This window comes from Emydura macquarii, unplaced genomic scaffold (genome assembly GCF_026122565.2).
Source record: "Emydura macquarii macquarii isolate MOO-44397 ecotype Brisbane River unplaced genomic scaffold, CSIRO-AGI_Emac_v2 contig_2205, whole genome shotgun sequence".
Taxonomy (NCBI): Eukaryota; Metazoa; Chordata; order Testudines; family Chelidae; genus Emydura; species Emydura macquarii.
This window is the reverse complement of record NW_027132342.1, coordinates 19,497,807-19,514,949: the sequence shown is the minus strand read 5'-3', so window position 1 is coordinate 19,514,949 and position 17,143 is coordinate 19,497,807. Positions and strand designations below refer to the sequence as shown.

At 47.4% G+C, this 17,143-nt stretch overlaps 1 protein-coding gene across 10 annotated transcripts in view; it reads left to right on the top strand.

Moving 5' to 3' along the window:
- Window positions 1-17,143, top strand: part of LOC137160779 (cytochrome P450 2D14-like) — a 50,934-nt gene that overhangs the window by 11,102 nt on the left and 22,689 nt on the right. For 7 of the 10 annotated variants that reach the window (XM_067559621.1, XM_067559620.1, XM_067559616.1 and 4 more), the window contains 4 exons: window positions 11,901-12,072; window positions 13,334-13,486; window positions 14,239-14,399; window positions 14,527-14,697. In XM_067559621.1, coding sequence (XP_067415722.1) covers window positions 11,901-12,072; window positions 13,334-13,486; window positions 14,239-14,399; window positions 14,527-14,697 — 657 coding nt within the window. Of the gene's footprint in view, window positions 1-7,030; window positions 7,408-11,900; window positions 12,073-13,333; window positions 13,487-14,238; window positions 14,400-14,526; window positions 14,698-17,143 lie in introns of those variants that run through there. The other 3 variants (XM_067559614.1, XM_067559615.1, XM_067559613.1) reach the window with 3 other exon arrangements.

The window sequence follows — 17,143 nt, the reverse complement described above, 5'->3', positions numbered from 1 at the left end:
TGTAAGTCTTTTTCTCAAGGGAAAGGTTAATTTAGCCAAGATTTCTCAAACTTTAACATGACAAATTATCAGCTTTCTGTGATGCTTCCTGGGGACACATGGGAGGTTGGGGGGAGAAACACCTCACTACTGCCTGTGCCCTTAGTGTGAGGGAGCCTTGTCTGGGCCTGCTGGGGCTCAGTGCCCCAACTCCACAGTCTGCATAAGCCCTCCCTTCTAGGCCTATGCAAGCGCTGCTGTTCCTCTGCAGGTTAGCAGTAGGCACACATTCACCAACCCCCGAGCCCTCTGAGCAGCTCCCTGCAGTGTCCAGCCCCTGTTCCACTGGACTTTCACAATATTCACAAATTCGGTGCTCTCAGGCAAGCAGAATGCACCAGCTTATCACTTGCACCTTAAATCACTGCTACGCTTAACACTCAACACTCAGATACATTTACAGGGAAAACAAGTAAAGTTTATTTAACAAAGGATAGTGATTTGAGACGTAGCAAGACTCAGTATTGGAAGCAAACGGTTTACATATAAAATAAAATCATAACACGCATTCTAGACTCTAGACTTATTTAACTAGATACTTCTTTGTCTTGTAGAGCAAAGCTCACCCAGAACCCTTCCAGTATCTTACAGCCAGGCTTGGCTATGATCTTCTTTTCATGAGACAAGCCGTGCTGTCAGCTTGTCTCCTCAGTGGAAAGATGCACAGGATGCTTCTCTGCTTCCCTAGTTATACCCCCCAATCCACTGACCTTATTTGTAAATTGGATGCCCTTCTCCCTCCCTTCCCCCCCCTGCTGGTGGGTTTTTCCTGTGTGCTCTTTTCTTGTCGATTTCACAATCTCATGATTAGCATTCGACTCAGTGTGTAGGTAGGGCTCCATTTTGACCCAGACTCTGCACAATACACATGTGACCAGACAGAGAGAGAGATGTCTCTTTTTCTTCAAGTGATTGCTCATGTTCATACCACTATAGGTGAGTGCACGCCTCCGTGCACGGTTCCTGGAACTTTTTTCCCTTTAGCAGATCCCGTAGGGCCGGCTCCGGCACCCCCTGGAGCCCACGCGCACATGCCGCAGTATATGAGGTGCTGCCGGCCCTACACCCCCTCAGTCCTTTCTTTCCGCCAGTGATGGTTGCCGGAGATGCCTGTGCTTGCTTCGCAAGTGCTTTATTCCCCATTGTTTGAACTGTTATCGTTGTTACTTCTGTAGGTTAGGTACTTAGATTAAATGAATAGTGAATAGTATAGTGAATAGTGGTAGTTAGTACCTAGTGTAGTCCTGACTGGGATTTAGCTGGGACCAGGATATGCTCCGGTCACCGGGCTTCAAGCCGTATGCCTCCTGCAGGAAGGCTTTCCCGCTTAGTGACCCTCATGACAGCTGCCTGAAGTGCCTGGGGGAAGCCCATCGCAAGGAGAAGTGTAAGATCTGCAAGGCTTTCAAACCAAGGACTCAAAAGGACAGAGAAATCCATTTGAAAGCCTTGCTCATGGAGGCAGTGCTTCATCCGGCCTCCAAGCTGACCCACTCCATCTCGGTGCCGAGTGTGGGGTTGGGCAGAGTACACCGTCGGTACCGGCCTCGGCTCGACACCATGCATTTTCTCCAGTACTGAAGAAGAAATGGAAGCAGCGCTCAGAGTGCAAACACCCCCCCGCACTATTCAAACAGGCGGGGTCGAGTACGGAGACACACTAGGGCTGGACCATGGACACCCGTTCATCAGAGCCAGCATCTCCAGTCAGGGAGCCACCCTGACTCAGGGAAGGGGAGGAGCCCCTCTGCACCTGCTGGCGCCATCGACACCAGAGACCTTTCAGTTGGCAAGAGCCTTGTTGGCCTTGCCTCCGCCCCAGCCTCCACTAAGGGAGAAGGTGCCGATGTCGCAGGCGAAACCCGCATTGGGTCCCCCTGAATGGCTCAGGAGATCCCTGGTGCGGGGAGGAAGATCTCCTGTGGGCAGGTCGCCTAGGGTAGAGCAGCACCGCACCCTAGAAGCCGTTCCATATCATGGTCATCGAGTCAACCTGCGCCTAGACGGGAAATGAAGTCACCCCCCTGATGCTGGTCTCGATCCCCGCCGGGAGAAGCCCACTCCAGTAGGTGGCACCGGTCACCCGCTGGCTGCTGCTCCGCAGATGGATCCCACCGTTCCTCTTCCCCGGCACCGACAAGTTCACCTGCATCGAGGCGGCACTGAACCCGCTTGTCAGAGATGGACTCGGCACTGAGGAGTTCGCCCACACCACGGCGGTGCCGGATCCGGTCGCCGAAGTCCAATGCAGTACTGAGAGGCAAGAGGAGACACAAGTCGTCGTTACCGAGGCGACACTCTGGAACATCCAGCTCCTTGAAGTGCGGTTCCATGCACTGGCACCGATCCTGATGCCGACGGCATTCCTTGTTGAGGTCGGCAACGCCGAGAAGACGTTCTCCGGAGCAGCAGAGCACCTGTGGCTCAGGGCACTGCTCCCCCCCAACTCAGTACTGCATGGCGGGAGCCTCAGAGGTGTCATATGGTGCCTTGGTGTCCTCCCAAGAGGGTAGTCGCCGGGTGAGTCACCATCGACAAAAGGTGACAAAGCCCCCGGTGCAGGTAGCCCCCAGATGGCCACAAGGGCAGTGGCCGCCCCAATGGCCACCTTGGGGCACCTGAGGTTTCCCGGTGGAACCGGGACCCCAGTCCATTAAGTCCACGGGGGTACAGTTAGTGCCACCGGTACCGGGGAAGGTCCACCACTCACCCTCGGAGGATGGTTCGGACCCACAGGAGGGGACCTCTATGGGAACCGCCTGTCGACGGGAAGGAGTGCCACCTCTTGTTGTACATCTCTAATCCTCCTCCTCACCAGATGAGGCAGTCTGCCAAGGTCACTCAGTGCCCTGGATGATTTCAGTGTGCACCAGGAGCTGCTTAAGAGGGTGGCCTCCAACTTGGGGCTCAAGGTGGAGGAACTAAAAGAGGTGTCAGACAGCCTATTTAATGTGCTTGCAGTGGCTGATCCAGCTCAAATAGGCCTCTCCGTCCATGAAGGGGTGCTTAAAATAGTAAAGGCGTTGTGGCAAACCTGCTCTTTTGAGGCCCTGACATCTAAAGGTGCCGAGAAGAAGTACTACGTCCCTGCCAAGGGGTTTGAGTATCTGTTCACCCACCCCTCTCCTGGGACCCTGGTGGTGGACGCTACCAACCAGAGAGATAGGTGGGGGCATCCGGGGTCTACTCCAAAAAAACAAGGACAACAAAAAACTGGATTTGTTTGGGAGGAAAATGTATTCCACCGCAAGCCTGCAGTTTAGGATTGCTAATCAGCAGGCTCTCCTAGGCAGGTATAATTTTAACCTGTGGGACTTGCTGAGATGCTTTGCTGAGGCTCTACCCCAGGACCAGGTGATTTACTTTAATACCATCATGGAAGAGGGTACCACGGTGGCTAGAGCAGTGCTCCAGGCATCCTTGGATGTGGCTGACTCGGCGGGCAGGGCCATAGCTTCCACCATCTGCATGCGCAGATGCTCATGGCTCCAATCCGTGCTGTCACAAGAGGTCCAGCAGTCCATCCAGGACCTTCCCTTTGATGGATCGGCCTTGTTCTCGAACCAGATTGATGCTAAGTTGCATGGTCTGGAGGACCCGAGGGCCATGCTTTGCTCCCTGGGCCTTTACACGCCCCAGTCATTTAGGCATCAGTTGCGTCCCCAGGCACAGCAGCAACAGAGGTTCCATCCTCGACTGTTTCCATCCTACAGGAGATGCAATCCACCCCCAAGTTCCTCCTCAGCCCCTCAGCAGGGGTCCTCCAGGCAGTCGGGCAATCAAAGGAGGCCCTTTTGATGGTGTGCCTGAGGGTGCCGCCCCGACTGTTCACCTGGAATCCTCCCGCCCCTTTTTAAACCGCTTTGCGCCCTTCCACTCCAAGTGGGCCAAAATTACTTCGGACCGCTGGGTCCTTGGTATAGTTTTGGTGGGCTATGCCCTCCAGTTTGTCTCTTTTCCCCCCAACAGTCCTCCCCCTCCATCCCTCTTCAGGGACCCCTCCCAAAAGCAACTCCTCATTCAGGAGGTGGAGACCCTTCTCAGCCTGGGAGCGGTGGAAAAAGTCCCTCAGGGCATGGTGTGGAAAGGGTTCCACTCGAGGTACTTCCTCATTCCCAAAGTGAAAGGGGGTCTAAGGCCCATTTTAGACCTGCATCGTCTCAACAAGTATACCAAGAGACTCAAGTTTCGCATGGTCGCCCTAGCTTCCACAATCCCATCCCTGGATCCAGGAGATTGGTTTGCCACCCTCCATCTCAAGGATGCATATTTTCACATATCTATCCTTTCCAGCCATAGGCGCTTCCTTCGCTTCATGGTAGCCAGCTCCCACTACCAATTTACAGCTTATCCTTTGGCCTGTCTTCGGCCTCAAGGGTGTTTACCAAATGCATGGCGGTGGTGGCTGCACACTTCAGGTGAAAGGATGTACAAATTTTCCTAGACCTGGACAATTGGCTAATCAGGGGCAGGTCCAGGTCCCAAGTTCAGAGCAGTGTGACCCTCACATGTGCCACTTGCATTGTAACCAGGATATTTTTCTCCCCGTGTTTTTTCTCAAACCTCACAGTTCAGAGGAGGAGAGGAGGTGGCACTCACTGGATGTGAGATGGGCCCTGGCTTTCTACATCAAGCACACGAAGCCGTTCTGGAGATTGACTCAGCTCTTCATCACAGTGGCCGACTGGATGAAAGGCCCACCTGTCTCCACCCAGCGCATCTCCTCATGGATAACATCCTGCATCAAGTTCTGCTATGAGCAGGCGAGGGTGCCGTTTCCGGGAACCATCACAGCACACTCAACCAGAGCTCAAGCTTCATCTACAGCCTTCCTGGAGAGGGTGCCCGTGCAAGACATCTGTAGAGCCACCGCCTGGTCATCGGTGCATACCTTCATGTCCCACTACGCCATCGTCCAGCAGGTGCGGGAAGACACGGGATTTGGCAGACCAGTGCTGCGGGCAGCTCGTCGGTAACTCTGACCCACCTCCAAGGTATTGCTTGTTAGTCACCTATGGTGGAATGACATGAGCAATCACTCGAAGAAGAAAACAAGGTTACTTACCAGTAACTGCTGTTCTTCGAGATGTGTTGCTCATGTCCATTCCACAACCCACCCCCCGTCCCCGCTGCCGGAGTTGGCAGAAAGAAGGGAGTGAGAAGAGGCATAGGGCCAGCAGCGCTTCATATACCGCAGCATGTACGCAAAACTCTAGGGGGCACCAGAGCCGGCCCTACGGGGTCTGCTATGGGGAAAAAAGTTCCAGTGGCCGTGCATGGAGGAGTGCACACACTTATAATGGAATAGACATGAGCAACTTCCCCTCTATTCGGCATTGGTGAGGCCGCATTTGGAGTATTGTGTCCAGTTTTGGGCCCCCCACTACAAAAAGGATGTGGACAAGTTGGAGAGAGTCCAGCAGAGGGCAACAAAAATGATTAGGGGGCTGGAGCACAAGACTTATGAGGAGAGGCTGAGGGAACTAGGCTTGTTTAGTCTGCAGAAGAGAAGAATGAGGGGAGATTTGATAGCAGCCTTTAACTACCTGAAAGGGGGTTCCAGGGAGGATGGAGCTAGGCTGTTCTCAGTGGTGGCAGATGACAGAACAAGGAGCAACGATCTCAAATTGCAGTGGGGGAGATCTAGGTTGGACACTAGGAAAAAGTTTTTCACTAGGAGGGTGGTGAAGCACTGGAATGGATTACCTAGAGAGGTGGTGGAATCTCCATCTTTAGAGGTTTTTAAACTGCAGCTTGACAAAACCCTCACTGGGATGATATAGCTGAGGTTAGTCCTGCTTTGAGCAGGGGGTTGGACTAGATGACCTCCTGAGGTCGCTTCCAACTCTATGATTCTATGATTCTAACACATCTCGAAGAACAGCAGTTACTGGTAAGTAACCTTGTTTTTCTCTCTGCCTGACAGGAGCACGTTTATCACCTTCTGGTGACCAGCCTTAACTCACAGACCTTAAGAACATAATTTTCAGTACAGATACATAAGTCCTTAAATATCACCCGTACACACATCTCGCAGTGATTATGCCTGTTACTGGCTGTTGGTAGAGACCTCACATGTCCACTTCATTGAATTATTGTTTATCTATCTGATCCAGGGAATTCCTGTCAAACTCTCTGCACCTCTGTGTCCTCTGCTCACCTAGAAAATAACCTCTGCTTAATGTAGCAAGTATATTTTTAAAGAAGGTGCAAGGGGCTCTTCTCTCCACAAAGAAGCTTCTCCGACAGTGGTGTGTGTAGGAAGTGGCCAGGGGCTGGTAGATAATTCTTCTGTCTCAGTGAGTGAACCATTTTCCTTCCAAATTTAGCGAAAGCAGGACCTGTCTTGATAATATTCTGGGTGAGGTTTTCAGAAGTGGCTAGTGACTTTGCCCCAATTTTGGGGCACTCCGCTTGACTGAGACTCCCTAAAGGGGCTTGATTTTCACAGTGCTGAGCGCCCACCCTCTGAAAACTGGCCCACTTCAAGGTGGTGCAAGCTGGAAAACCAAAAAAGTGGTACTCAAAGTCACTAGTTCCTTCTGAAAATCTCGGCCTGTCAGTGTTTGCTCGCTGGTTCTCCCTTAAACTCTATGTAAAAATCATCCAGATAGAAAAAGACAGACTCAGATCGAGTCAAACCCATTTTAAGTAACCCCTCAAGGGCTCAGCAAAAACTGGTTACTTACCAACAAAGTGAGGAGAAAAGAAGGATTGCTACTTCTGATACAAGGGGCAATTCAAGCCATAGGCAAGACTGATCCTTGCACATGGTCCTAAACTTAGAGCTCACACAAGGCTCCATGGGCTCCTTTCTTCCTCATGTTAGACACTAGAGATGCTGGAAATGGAGCTATGTACTTTCCCTTTTATAGAGGCTGGGACATCATTACCACTCCCATGTGAATGTGTATTGTCTAGGCAGAGGAGGGAGGGGCTAAAGAGAAATTCTAGCCAGGCCAGCCCCAAGCTATGACGTTACCAAGAGGGGGGTGGGTGTTTGAGGAATAAACAGAGAGAGACACAGAGAGAGAGAAGGGGAATGGGTGGAGGAAACTAGAAAGGGAGCCAGAAATACCAAAGACTGAAAGAATAGGAGAGGGGGAAAAGACACAGGGTGAGAGGAAAAAACACCCAGGGCAAAGGGGAGAGATCATGGAGTTGCTTCTGTGGCTCTGGTCCCAGTTTCTGTCCTGCTGGAACAATCTCCCAGCACTGGGCATAGCTCTTACAGTCTTTGCTCTGCTATTTGATTTCATGAAGCGTAGGAAGAGCTGGAGTCACTACCCACCAGGACCGGCCTCTCTGCCTTTCATTGGGACAATGCTGCAGATCGATTTCCACAACCCGCACCTCTCCTTTAACCAGGTCAGTGCCAGAGGGACTGTCGCCTTTCACTGCTTGGGGCCAGAGAGCACAGAGCGCTGGTGAACAGAGCTGGCACTGTCTGGTTGTTCGTTAATCCAGGGATTCTGGAGGGGTTATTATACAAGCCTGGGGCTTGTTCAACACAGTAACAGTCCCAGTAGGATAGGAGGTGCTCTATCATTATCTGGGTTGGCTCTGCTCTTGCTCTAGAATCCAGAGGACAGCATTCCACTCCAAAGTCCAGTAGACTTCCCTGCTAATTTTGTGCCGGTGTTGTGCCGAAAACTGTCTTCGGCAGATTTTGTCACCCGTCTCTGTTACTGGCACATAGGATGCCCTATGACGAAACCTGTGACCTCTGCAATAACGCCACAGTTTCTGTCCTGTCTGTGTTTCTGGCACACAGGATGCCCGATGCCAAAACCTGTGAGCCCCGCAGTACTGCCACAGTTTCTCAGGAGCTGCTGTTTTCAGACATTGGGGCGCCTGTGCCTTAAGAACCCAGCCCTGGGAAGCCGGAGCTGAGTCTCCCTGAGACACAGACTCGTGTGAGAGCAGAAACAAAACAGCCCCTCAGCCCCCACACCCCGCACTATTCTTCCAACAGGGCAGGTCACAGGTGGCTCATCCCAGCGGGGTCACTGTGACCCCCTCTGCCCCTCCCTGGGCTGGGATATTGCCTCTGCCATGGGCTGGCAGCGCCTCCCCCCCTGGGCTAACCCCAGCTCATTAACCCCCTTCCCCCTGATTTTGCTCCTCAGCCCCTCTCCTACTCCCGCCTCCAGCAGCTTCAGCCCCCAGGCCAGTAAAATTCTGTCCCCTGATTACATCCTTCCCATCCCCGCCTCCAATGTGCCCCTTTGGCCCCTTTTTAGCCCCTCTAAACAGTGGGAAATGGAGTCTGACTCTAAAAATGTTACTGAGCATGCTCAGGGAGAGTCACAAAATCTGCCGAAGAGAGTTTTCGGCACAACAACAAAACTGTAATCTCCAGCTACCTAACTTTAGGATATGCTTGCCGGTTGTGTCTGCACTAACAAGCGCTCATGCAACCTCCACAGGGTTAGTTGTTGCAAGTGAATGCTTTGTCCTTTCTCAAAGGGAAACACTTGGTGTAGCTTGCAGCGATTAAATCATGTTGTCTTTTGTGATTGTACTTGCAAACTCCAGAGGCCCCTTTTCTAGGCTGGCACCATTCAACACTCCAGTCAAAGAGCAACTGGGTCTGGTTCTTGTTTTCACCATGCAGTAGAAACAGAGTTTCCAGATTCTTACAATGCTAACAACACTTTTGACCTGTAGCTGCTCTTAACTCCACATTTTTAGTAACAACATATTCCCTTTTCTGTCCCTGTTTCCATTTCACACAATTTCATTTTGCTTTCTTGCATGTCTCACAGAATGGAAATGAAAAAAACTTTCTTTTACTTACAGAGTCATAGAAATTAAAGATAGAAATGGCCTATAAATGATCTTATCCACTCCTCTACTTTCTAGTGGTATGCTCCTGAAGGCTTTATACAGTTTTAAAGACTAGAAGTGAGGCTTTCATCAATTCCCCTGGGAAGCTATTCCCCAGTCTGTTATATCTCTCTCTTAGGAGTTGTGTTTCTTGATGACCAGAGTAAATTTAGTCTCATTTCATTACTCCTTCACCCAACCCTAAACAATTTCCCTCCATCCTTTGCATTTGCATCTTTCAAATACTTGCAAACAGTAATTGTAGTTCCCTACCACAGATATTTGGCCAGTCTATATATTTAGATCATTTAATCTTTCCTCATTAATCAGCCCATCCGGCTACTTAATCTCTTTTGTTGCTTTGCTCTGAATTCTGTTTAATGAGTATTGTTCTAGTAATGACGTGAATTCCCAGAATGCTAAGCACTGTTACAGCTGCAGGTTTGCCAGTGCTTTATAGACAAGGACTCATCTGCTTGTGCCACAAGGCCTCTTTGTGTGGGCATCAGCATCACTGGCTAATGGCCATGTGGCTTTGAGAAAAGCTGCTGTAGAAAAGCAGGCACACAATATATTGTTTTTCCTATTTTTCGCATACACATGAAACAACTACTTGTGGTTTTTCTGCCCCGAAATTCTTGGTCCAGAAGGGCAGTTTCGCCCATCTGTGTACAATCCTCAAGAAATTCCACAAATAATAGCTGAAAAATGGATTAAATTTTGCTTCCAAACTATTTGATAATTGCTTTAAACTGTTCTCCTCTAAGCTCTGTAATGCCTGTCTGTCACAAGGGTCAAGTGGGCCTGGTCCTTGCCTGCCTCAGGCACATTTTGTGCTGGTGGAGTGGTGCAAAGTAGTCCCAAAGCTGGTGTGGTCAGCCACAGTGTGTTCACCCAGGACAGAGGGATAATCCAATGCTGGCATAGCAATTCCTACAGGATGTTTTCCTCTAGCTAAGCAAAGTGAGCCAGAGGTTTCCTGTGCCCTGCAGATCTCAGCTGCTGTAACTGCCTCTCATGGCCATTGAAAACTGCCGCAATTTAAAAAGGCCTTGAGGCTAATCTAAATTACTCCAAGGCAATGGGACTGGACTGGCACACACACCAGGAGACTCCAGAGGTATCTTAAAGAACCTTGCACTACCCTCTCCTCAATTGTACCACACAATTGTTGGCTCCAGGAAAGGATCAAGGTTAGTAAGTACAAAACTCAGATTTGCAGCCAAGAACTTAGAAGCACGGCATTATAAATGAAGTTTGCCTGGTTTGCTTTGGTTTAACACCTGAAAGTTGTTGGGCACTTGCAATTCCATAGGTGCCCCCTCCTCAGGTGCCCCTCCTCAGGTGAGTATGGGGAAAGGACAGGACTTTTATGCTTCCCTTTTCCAGGCATGTCTGGTCTATGCACAGTTTTTGTATCAATTTAATGATTTCTGTTAGGGATGTGATTTTTTTCTACTAAAATAGTTGAATCAGAGCTGCATCAAGGCATTAATCAATACAGTGACATTTTCCTTTTATGTGAGTGTTATTGCCATCTGCCGTAATGCTCAGAACAGAGTCGGGTAGGATTACATCCTAGTTAGGTTACATTTCATTTCATAGCTGAAATAAGCCCTCTTCTGGCTAATGTTTTTGGAGTAATGCACCACTCACCTGTCTGGAGTGGCTCACGACTGTGAGTGCCTGCCTCAGGATAGACTGTCAAAAACAGGGCAGATACCCAAACTGGTGGTATGTTCTATATGTAGATTTCGGCAAGCCAGTAACTAATGCAAACTCCTGGATCACTATAACAGTATTACCATGAAGTCACAGACAGTCAGCTTCCTGTATAGGCTCCCCCTTTCTCAAAAGGTTCCCCAGTTCTGAATAAATCTAAACCCCTCCTCCCTACATCATCCATACATTAAGACTCTGCAGTTCTGCCTGTCTACCTGGCCCTGTACGTGGAACAGGAAGCATTTCAGACAATGTTACCATGGAGGTCCTGGACTTCAATCTCTTACTTAGCAGCTTAAATTTGGCCTCCAGGACCCTTCTCCTATCCTTCCCTATCTCACTGGTACCTACTGTACCATGACCACTGGCTCCTCCCCAGCACTACACATAAATCTGTCTAAATGTCTCGAGAGATCTGCAACCTTCATACCTGGCAGGCAAGTCACCATGTGGTTCTCTCAGTCATCACAAACCCAGCTATTTATGTTTGCAATGATTGAAATAACCTTATCTTCCTTGAGTGCTCCTTTAGCATCTCGATCGTCCAGCTTCCCTCATTACTATTATCTGTCTTTTCCTAATAACTGGAGTTCCCTCCCCTGGAGAGGTATTCTGAGTATGAGAAGATACCATGACATCATCTGGAAGGAGGGTCCCAACTATGGGATCATTTCCCTTCATTCCAGTATGATGTTCTCCTTCCCTGAAACTTTCACCCTCCTTAACAGCACAGAGGCTGTCAGACTGGAGTTGTGATCCTATCCCATTTCATAAATTAAACAAGGTTGGGCCTGGTCAGTACTTGAATAGGATATCGCCTGTGCAAACCATGTGCTGCTGAAAGCATTGTAGAAGACGCTCTTTGCTCTGAGTTGGTGGTTGAACCAGTGCCACAACATGACTTTAAGGAACAATGTAAGCTTGGATATCTTATCACTGAAGGCACCTAAAGAGGTCCTGAACTCTTGTAGTTGTTAAAGATCCCATGACATTTTCACAAGATCCCTGGCCAAATTTCATCTTGGCTAGTTATGTTCTGCTGACATAAATTCTTCCTGCACCTTCAGCTGGCAATGGTGGTAAACTTCACTCCCTGTGTAAGTGGCTGTGTGGTGTTGCTGTGAGTTGTTCCACTCCAGAGGTGGCTGCATGTCAGTGATTAACTAATGAGCCAAGTAGAGTGTTCTGAGATTCTTCAAAATTAAAGAGCTTACTGAAATGCAAGATGATATTTTTCTGGCTTGCTTTCCAGCAAAATCGTGTCATCTGGTTTCCAACAATATATTTTTCCTTCTTTCTTCTCTTGACAGCTGAGTAAAAAATTTGGAAATATCTTTAGTCTTCAGAACTGCTGGAATAATCTGGTAGTACTGAATGGATTCAAAGCAGTAAAGGAAGCATTGATCCAGAAATCAGAGGACTTTGCTGACCGACCACCCTTTCCTATATATGAGCACTTGGGCTATGGAGAGAATGCTGAAGGCAAGTACTTGGAAACTAACATAGTTCTCTGGCAGCATTGCAGGAGGGATTGGCTTTATCATTTGAGAAAATATGACTGAGCTACTGGAGAGGTTGAAGGGGACTTAAGTCGTGAGCTGCCGCCCTCTCTTGTCCCGCTGCTGACATCATGTGTATGGATAACATACAAAACTGGTCAATAGTTACATCACTTTTGCTGCAGTCTGACCCTGTGATGTCAACCTGCCACAGCAGCAACTAAGCCACAGTAAGATGGGGACTGGAGCTGGGTGGGGCTGGAGTAAAGAGAATTGAGCTTCATTAGGGAAAAGGGAAGGAGAAAGGGTTGAGGAGAGTCTGCCGGTCAAAGGGTACATGAGACACTTGAAATAATCAATTCCTGTGGGTTACTTAGGACTAAGTTAAGAATATCCTCTCTTCCTGTGTCACTCAATATCCTTTTTCTAATCAGTAGGCCAGTTGTATAACCGTGCTGAAACCACTGACAGCCTGTTACTTCTCGTGATGAGGAATCTGGCTGATGAAATTGGGGATCTCCTTCCCGATTGCAGCACTATTAAGACAAGGCCATTCTGAAATATTAAGTAGAATGTACAGGCTAATCAATAGCAAGTGAAAGTGAGGGAGGGAAGAAAGAAATGCAATCTAAAAGGGAGGCTTGTCAGGCTAGAATCATCTCAATTTGTCCCAAAGCACTTTCATAACAAAGATTAGAGCTGGAAAAAAGTCTACAGTCACATATTCTCAACCTTTCCCTGGCCTGTACTCTGGCCAGTGCAGGGATGCTCCCTATAGTACATTCGCCAGTGCTTTGTCCAATCCAATTTTAAATGCCTTGTGATGGGGCATCCATTAATTCCTTTGAGAGACTATTGAACAGTTTAATAGATCTATTAATTGGGAAATGTTTTCTGACATCCAACCTGAGGCTCTGACCCTCAGTGTATAGAATGGCTTAACTCCACTGACTACATCAAGTTATACCAGCTGCTGACTTGGCCCTGAATTTCATCCCAGTACTCGTAGCTATATCTTGGACCTCCTTGAATAGTTCCTCTCCTTCTGCATTAACCATCTACACATACAAAGGATGCAATAATATCTCCCATTAATTGCCATTTGTCCAAGCTATATTTACTCAGTTCCTTTTATCCTTCCTCACAAGTCAGTCCCTCCAGCCCTATTTTGTTGCTATCCAATGAATTTTGCATGGTGTGCTCCCCAGAGCTTATTATGTCTCTTGTTTATTAATACTTTCCAGGGCTGGTGGTTGCAAAATATGGTCATGCCTGGAAGGAGCAAAGGAGATTTGCACTCTCGACCTTGAGGAACTTTGGGATGGGAAAGAAATCCTTGGAGCAGCGCATAACTGAGGAAACTGGATTTCTATGCTCGGCGATCTGTTCTGAAGAAGGTTTGTCACATCCAAGGAGATGGGGCAGGGGACTAGTGTAACTCCCATACATAAGGAAATGAAAGGATATCATGACTAATTATGAAGGAAGGAATCATTACACAGTATCTCACATTTCTACATAAGGCCTTATATCCAGAAGGATACTAAAGTGCTTTGGAGACCAGATACATAGCAATCACTCATCCATGATGAAGTCACCTCTGGGGTCAAACTTGACAGTTGTTTTAACATGACAGTTTGTGACGGGAAATTTAAAAGAAACCCAAAACAAAACCCACAACAATATCAATTGAAAATGCAAGGGGAATATTAAGTTGGTAGAATGTAATTACCTCAACTGGAATTTGGTGAAGGCATCAACACTTTTCCAAAACATGCCATAAAGTCTTTAATGACATCACTTTTATGCCTCAACTTAAAAACAGCATCTCTAGCAGCCGAGTAACATCTGTCTTTACACAGGAGGCACTGGTTCAGTACTGAAGCAAAGAGATGAGTGTCACTGACTGAATCCATAGTACAACCCTGCAATTCTTAAGTTTTCTTTGGTGGTCTTTCTTCCAAGTATTGACCAGGCCCAACCCTATTAGAATGTGAGATGTTACATGAGCATCAACTCTCCCTGGTTTGTTCTGTAAACAGCCTTGAAACGTTAGATGCTCTTGCTCAGTACGTTCCATGCAGTGAGGGAGAGGCTATGTTGATGTTGCACCTCCTAATGTCTTTGGTTGGCTCTGTATGTTTTTCAGGTCATCCTTTTGATCCACATTTTCTTATAAACAACGCAGTTAGCAATGTGATCTGCTCCCTTGTCTATGGTGAGCGTTTTGACTATGTTGATAAGAAATTTCAGAGGCTGCTGCGTCTGCTTGAACAGGCCATGAACGAAGAAGCTGGATTCCTGCCCCAGGTAACTCAGCACGTATGATTTGGTCAGTAAGAAGCTGCCCTTTGATTGTTCAGTAAGATTGTATTTTAGTGATTCTTTATGGGGAGTCGTGTGCTGTGGTTTGCTCTCTCTCACTCTGTCGCTCTAGTTCCTTATTGTAGTGCCGTGGTTTCTGCGCATCCCTGGAGTGCCGCAGACTGTCTTCCGATGCCAAAAGGCGGTCTGGGACTTCATAGATGAACTTGTGAAGGAGCACGAGGCAACCTGGAATCCTACCCAAAAGAGAGATTTTATTGATGCTTTTCTGCAAGAGATGAAGGTAGGAGGAGACGGGCAGTTGTGGCTCTCTTTGGCTCTGTGAATATATTAGTGATAGGAACACTCCCTGTTAGCTTCCTTTGTAGCAAAGCAACCTTGAAACTGCCCAACAAAATCCTATTGTTAATAGAACTTCTGTGAAGAGCTCACTGTGCTGTTTCTTCTGGTTTTCACTTATCCAGTGAGCCTAAGGAGCTCATGCTCAGCAATCGACTGACAAATAGGCTGATACTTGGAACTTTAACTTTGTACTTTGTAACTGCACTTATGGTCTGCTGCAGTGCCCAGTGATTTCAAAGGTGAGATGTCCATTGATTTTAGTGGGTGTTGTAGGTTCTTAGCTCTCTTAGCTGTGCAACAGCACTGACATAAGCCAGCTATGTCCAGTTTAGAGAGACTTTTTAATCATTTTAGCAAAGGTCACAGAAAAGATGTCATCCTTCCAAGTCACAGTTTCGGTCAGAGGCAGGTTGCTGGGAATTCCTGGCTGGAAAAATGTTCCAGACCAAAAACCTAATCTGGTTTTATATCTTTCTAGAACGCCTGGTTGTAAATTTTCCAGTGAAACATGGGAACGTGTCACTTTCCACAAAATTTCATTTAGAAAAACTCAAAATGAAGAGGTCCAGAGGGGTAGCCGTGTTAGTCTGTTTTCAGCAAAACAGCGAGAGTTCTGTGGACCTTAAAGACTAACAAATGTATTTGGGCATAAGCTTTTGTGGGAAGAAATGAAAGTGGGTTTCTGCCCACGAAAGCTTATGCCCAAATAAATTTGTTAATTTTTAAGGTGCCACAGAACTCAAAACGAAGAGTTTTGATAGGGTTGAAACATTGTGTTTCGACCTGTCAGAATAGCACATTTCAATTTTTCATTTAGAAATTATTTCATTTTTTCATTTTATGGTTTGTTTATTTTTATATTAATTTTATTTTTATGTTGTTTTAAAGATTTTGATTAACCTGAACCATTTTTTTTTAATTTTCATTTTCTGGGAAATTTCGAAATTTCAACTTCTTGTTCCGATTTGTAAACAAAGCAAAATACATTTTTAATTGGCTCTTAAATAGCTCGTGTGTGTGCGTGCATGCGTGCCATTTATAAATCTAGTCCATTTCAGTTAGAGGTGGTTCATAGGTGACAAAATCACTTGTCCCAAGTACAACTGGGATTTACATTATTGTTTAGAAATGTGCCAAGGTGGGAAGAAGGAAGGCTCTGGAGTTCTGCACGTTTGCATGCACCCATAAGAACGTTAGCCATGTGGAAGCTACTGCAGCATCCTGTTGATCCCCTCATGAATTCTGACTCAATCCCAGGTGCTGACAGCTGCAAGCTTTTCCTGAAGCAGGAACTCCATATAAGTAGTCACATTTTGGGGTAGGGTGCATTCCAGAGCCACCTTGGTAGCTGACCAGCCCACTCCACAGATGTGCTGTTTGGTCACTATACATCTGAATATTTTGCTTCATACGCTGTAGGTTTCCCATCACCAGCTTAGAGTAACATCTCCTTTTGCCAGTCAGGCACCACAGCAACAGTTTTAGCCTCCAAAATGTGAAAGCCCTGAAATGATAGAAAAAGGTTTTGTGGCAAGGGCACTGACTGTTCCCCCCCACCCTGAATAGTTCTGCAATTTTTGGAAAACAAAAAACAGCCTTGAATTTTTAACTTACCATTTTCTCTGCACTTCTTTCACTGCCTGAGTCCCCTAGGATGCAGTCTAGAAAAAGACTGGAAAACATCATGGCTGGGCGGCCCTTGCAGTCGGGCCCCATGAGCGGCTGGGAAGTGCAACTTAGTTCCATACCGTCCTCTGTCTTGACCCCTACCCCTGTCAATGCCTCCACTCCCTGCCCTGGCGCCATGTGTATGGCAAATGGGGAAATAACTGAAGGGAAAGGAGAATGGGGGGACAGGGGACGTGCAACGGTAGGGGTGGGGGTTTCCGTCATGTACATGGTTTCATTGTTTGCACTTGTTCATGCACTTTTTTTTAAGGTTCTGTTGTAAGCAGTGTTTTGATATGGTAAAGCAGCTGGCCTCCCTGGCAATGGGTGAATAGATGTTTTAATACATGTTTATAAATAAAGCTTTTTATGTCATCAAGAACGTTTATTGCTATCACTGCATCGCAGCATACAATCTGTATTTGAAATAATAGAGGTAAACACATGGTCAGGAATTAATCAGCAAACACTATTCCTGTACAGTTTAGTACAGCAATCCACACTTCAATCACTTCCAGATAACGGTGGGGACAGTAACTCTGTTGATGACAATGTCATTTGGTGGGAAGTGTGTCCCAGGCAGGCTCTCCATGAATGTAGGCTCCTGGTGGGCGAAAAACCCTGATGTCATGAAATTTCCCACTGCAGCCCACATTGCCATTCGTAAATTGACCTCTGTGGTCCCCAAGAGCCTGCATGACGGTGGAGTGGTACCCTTT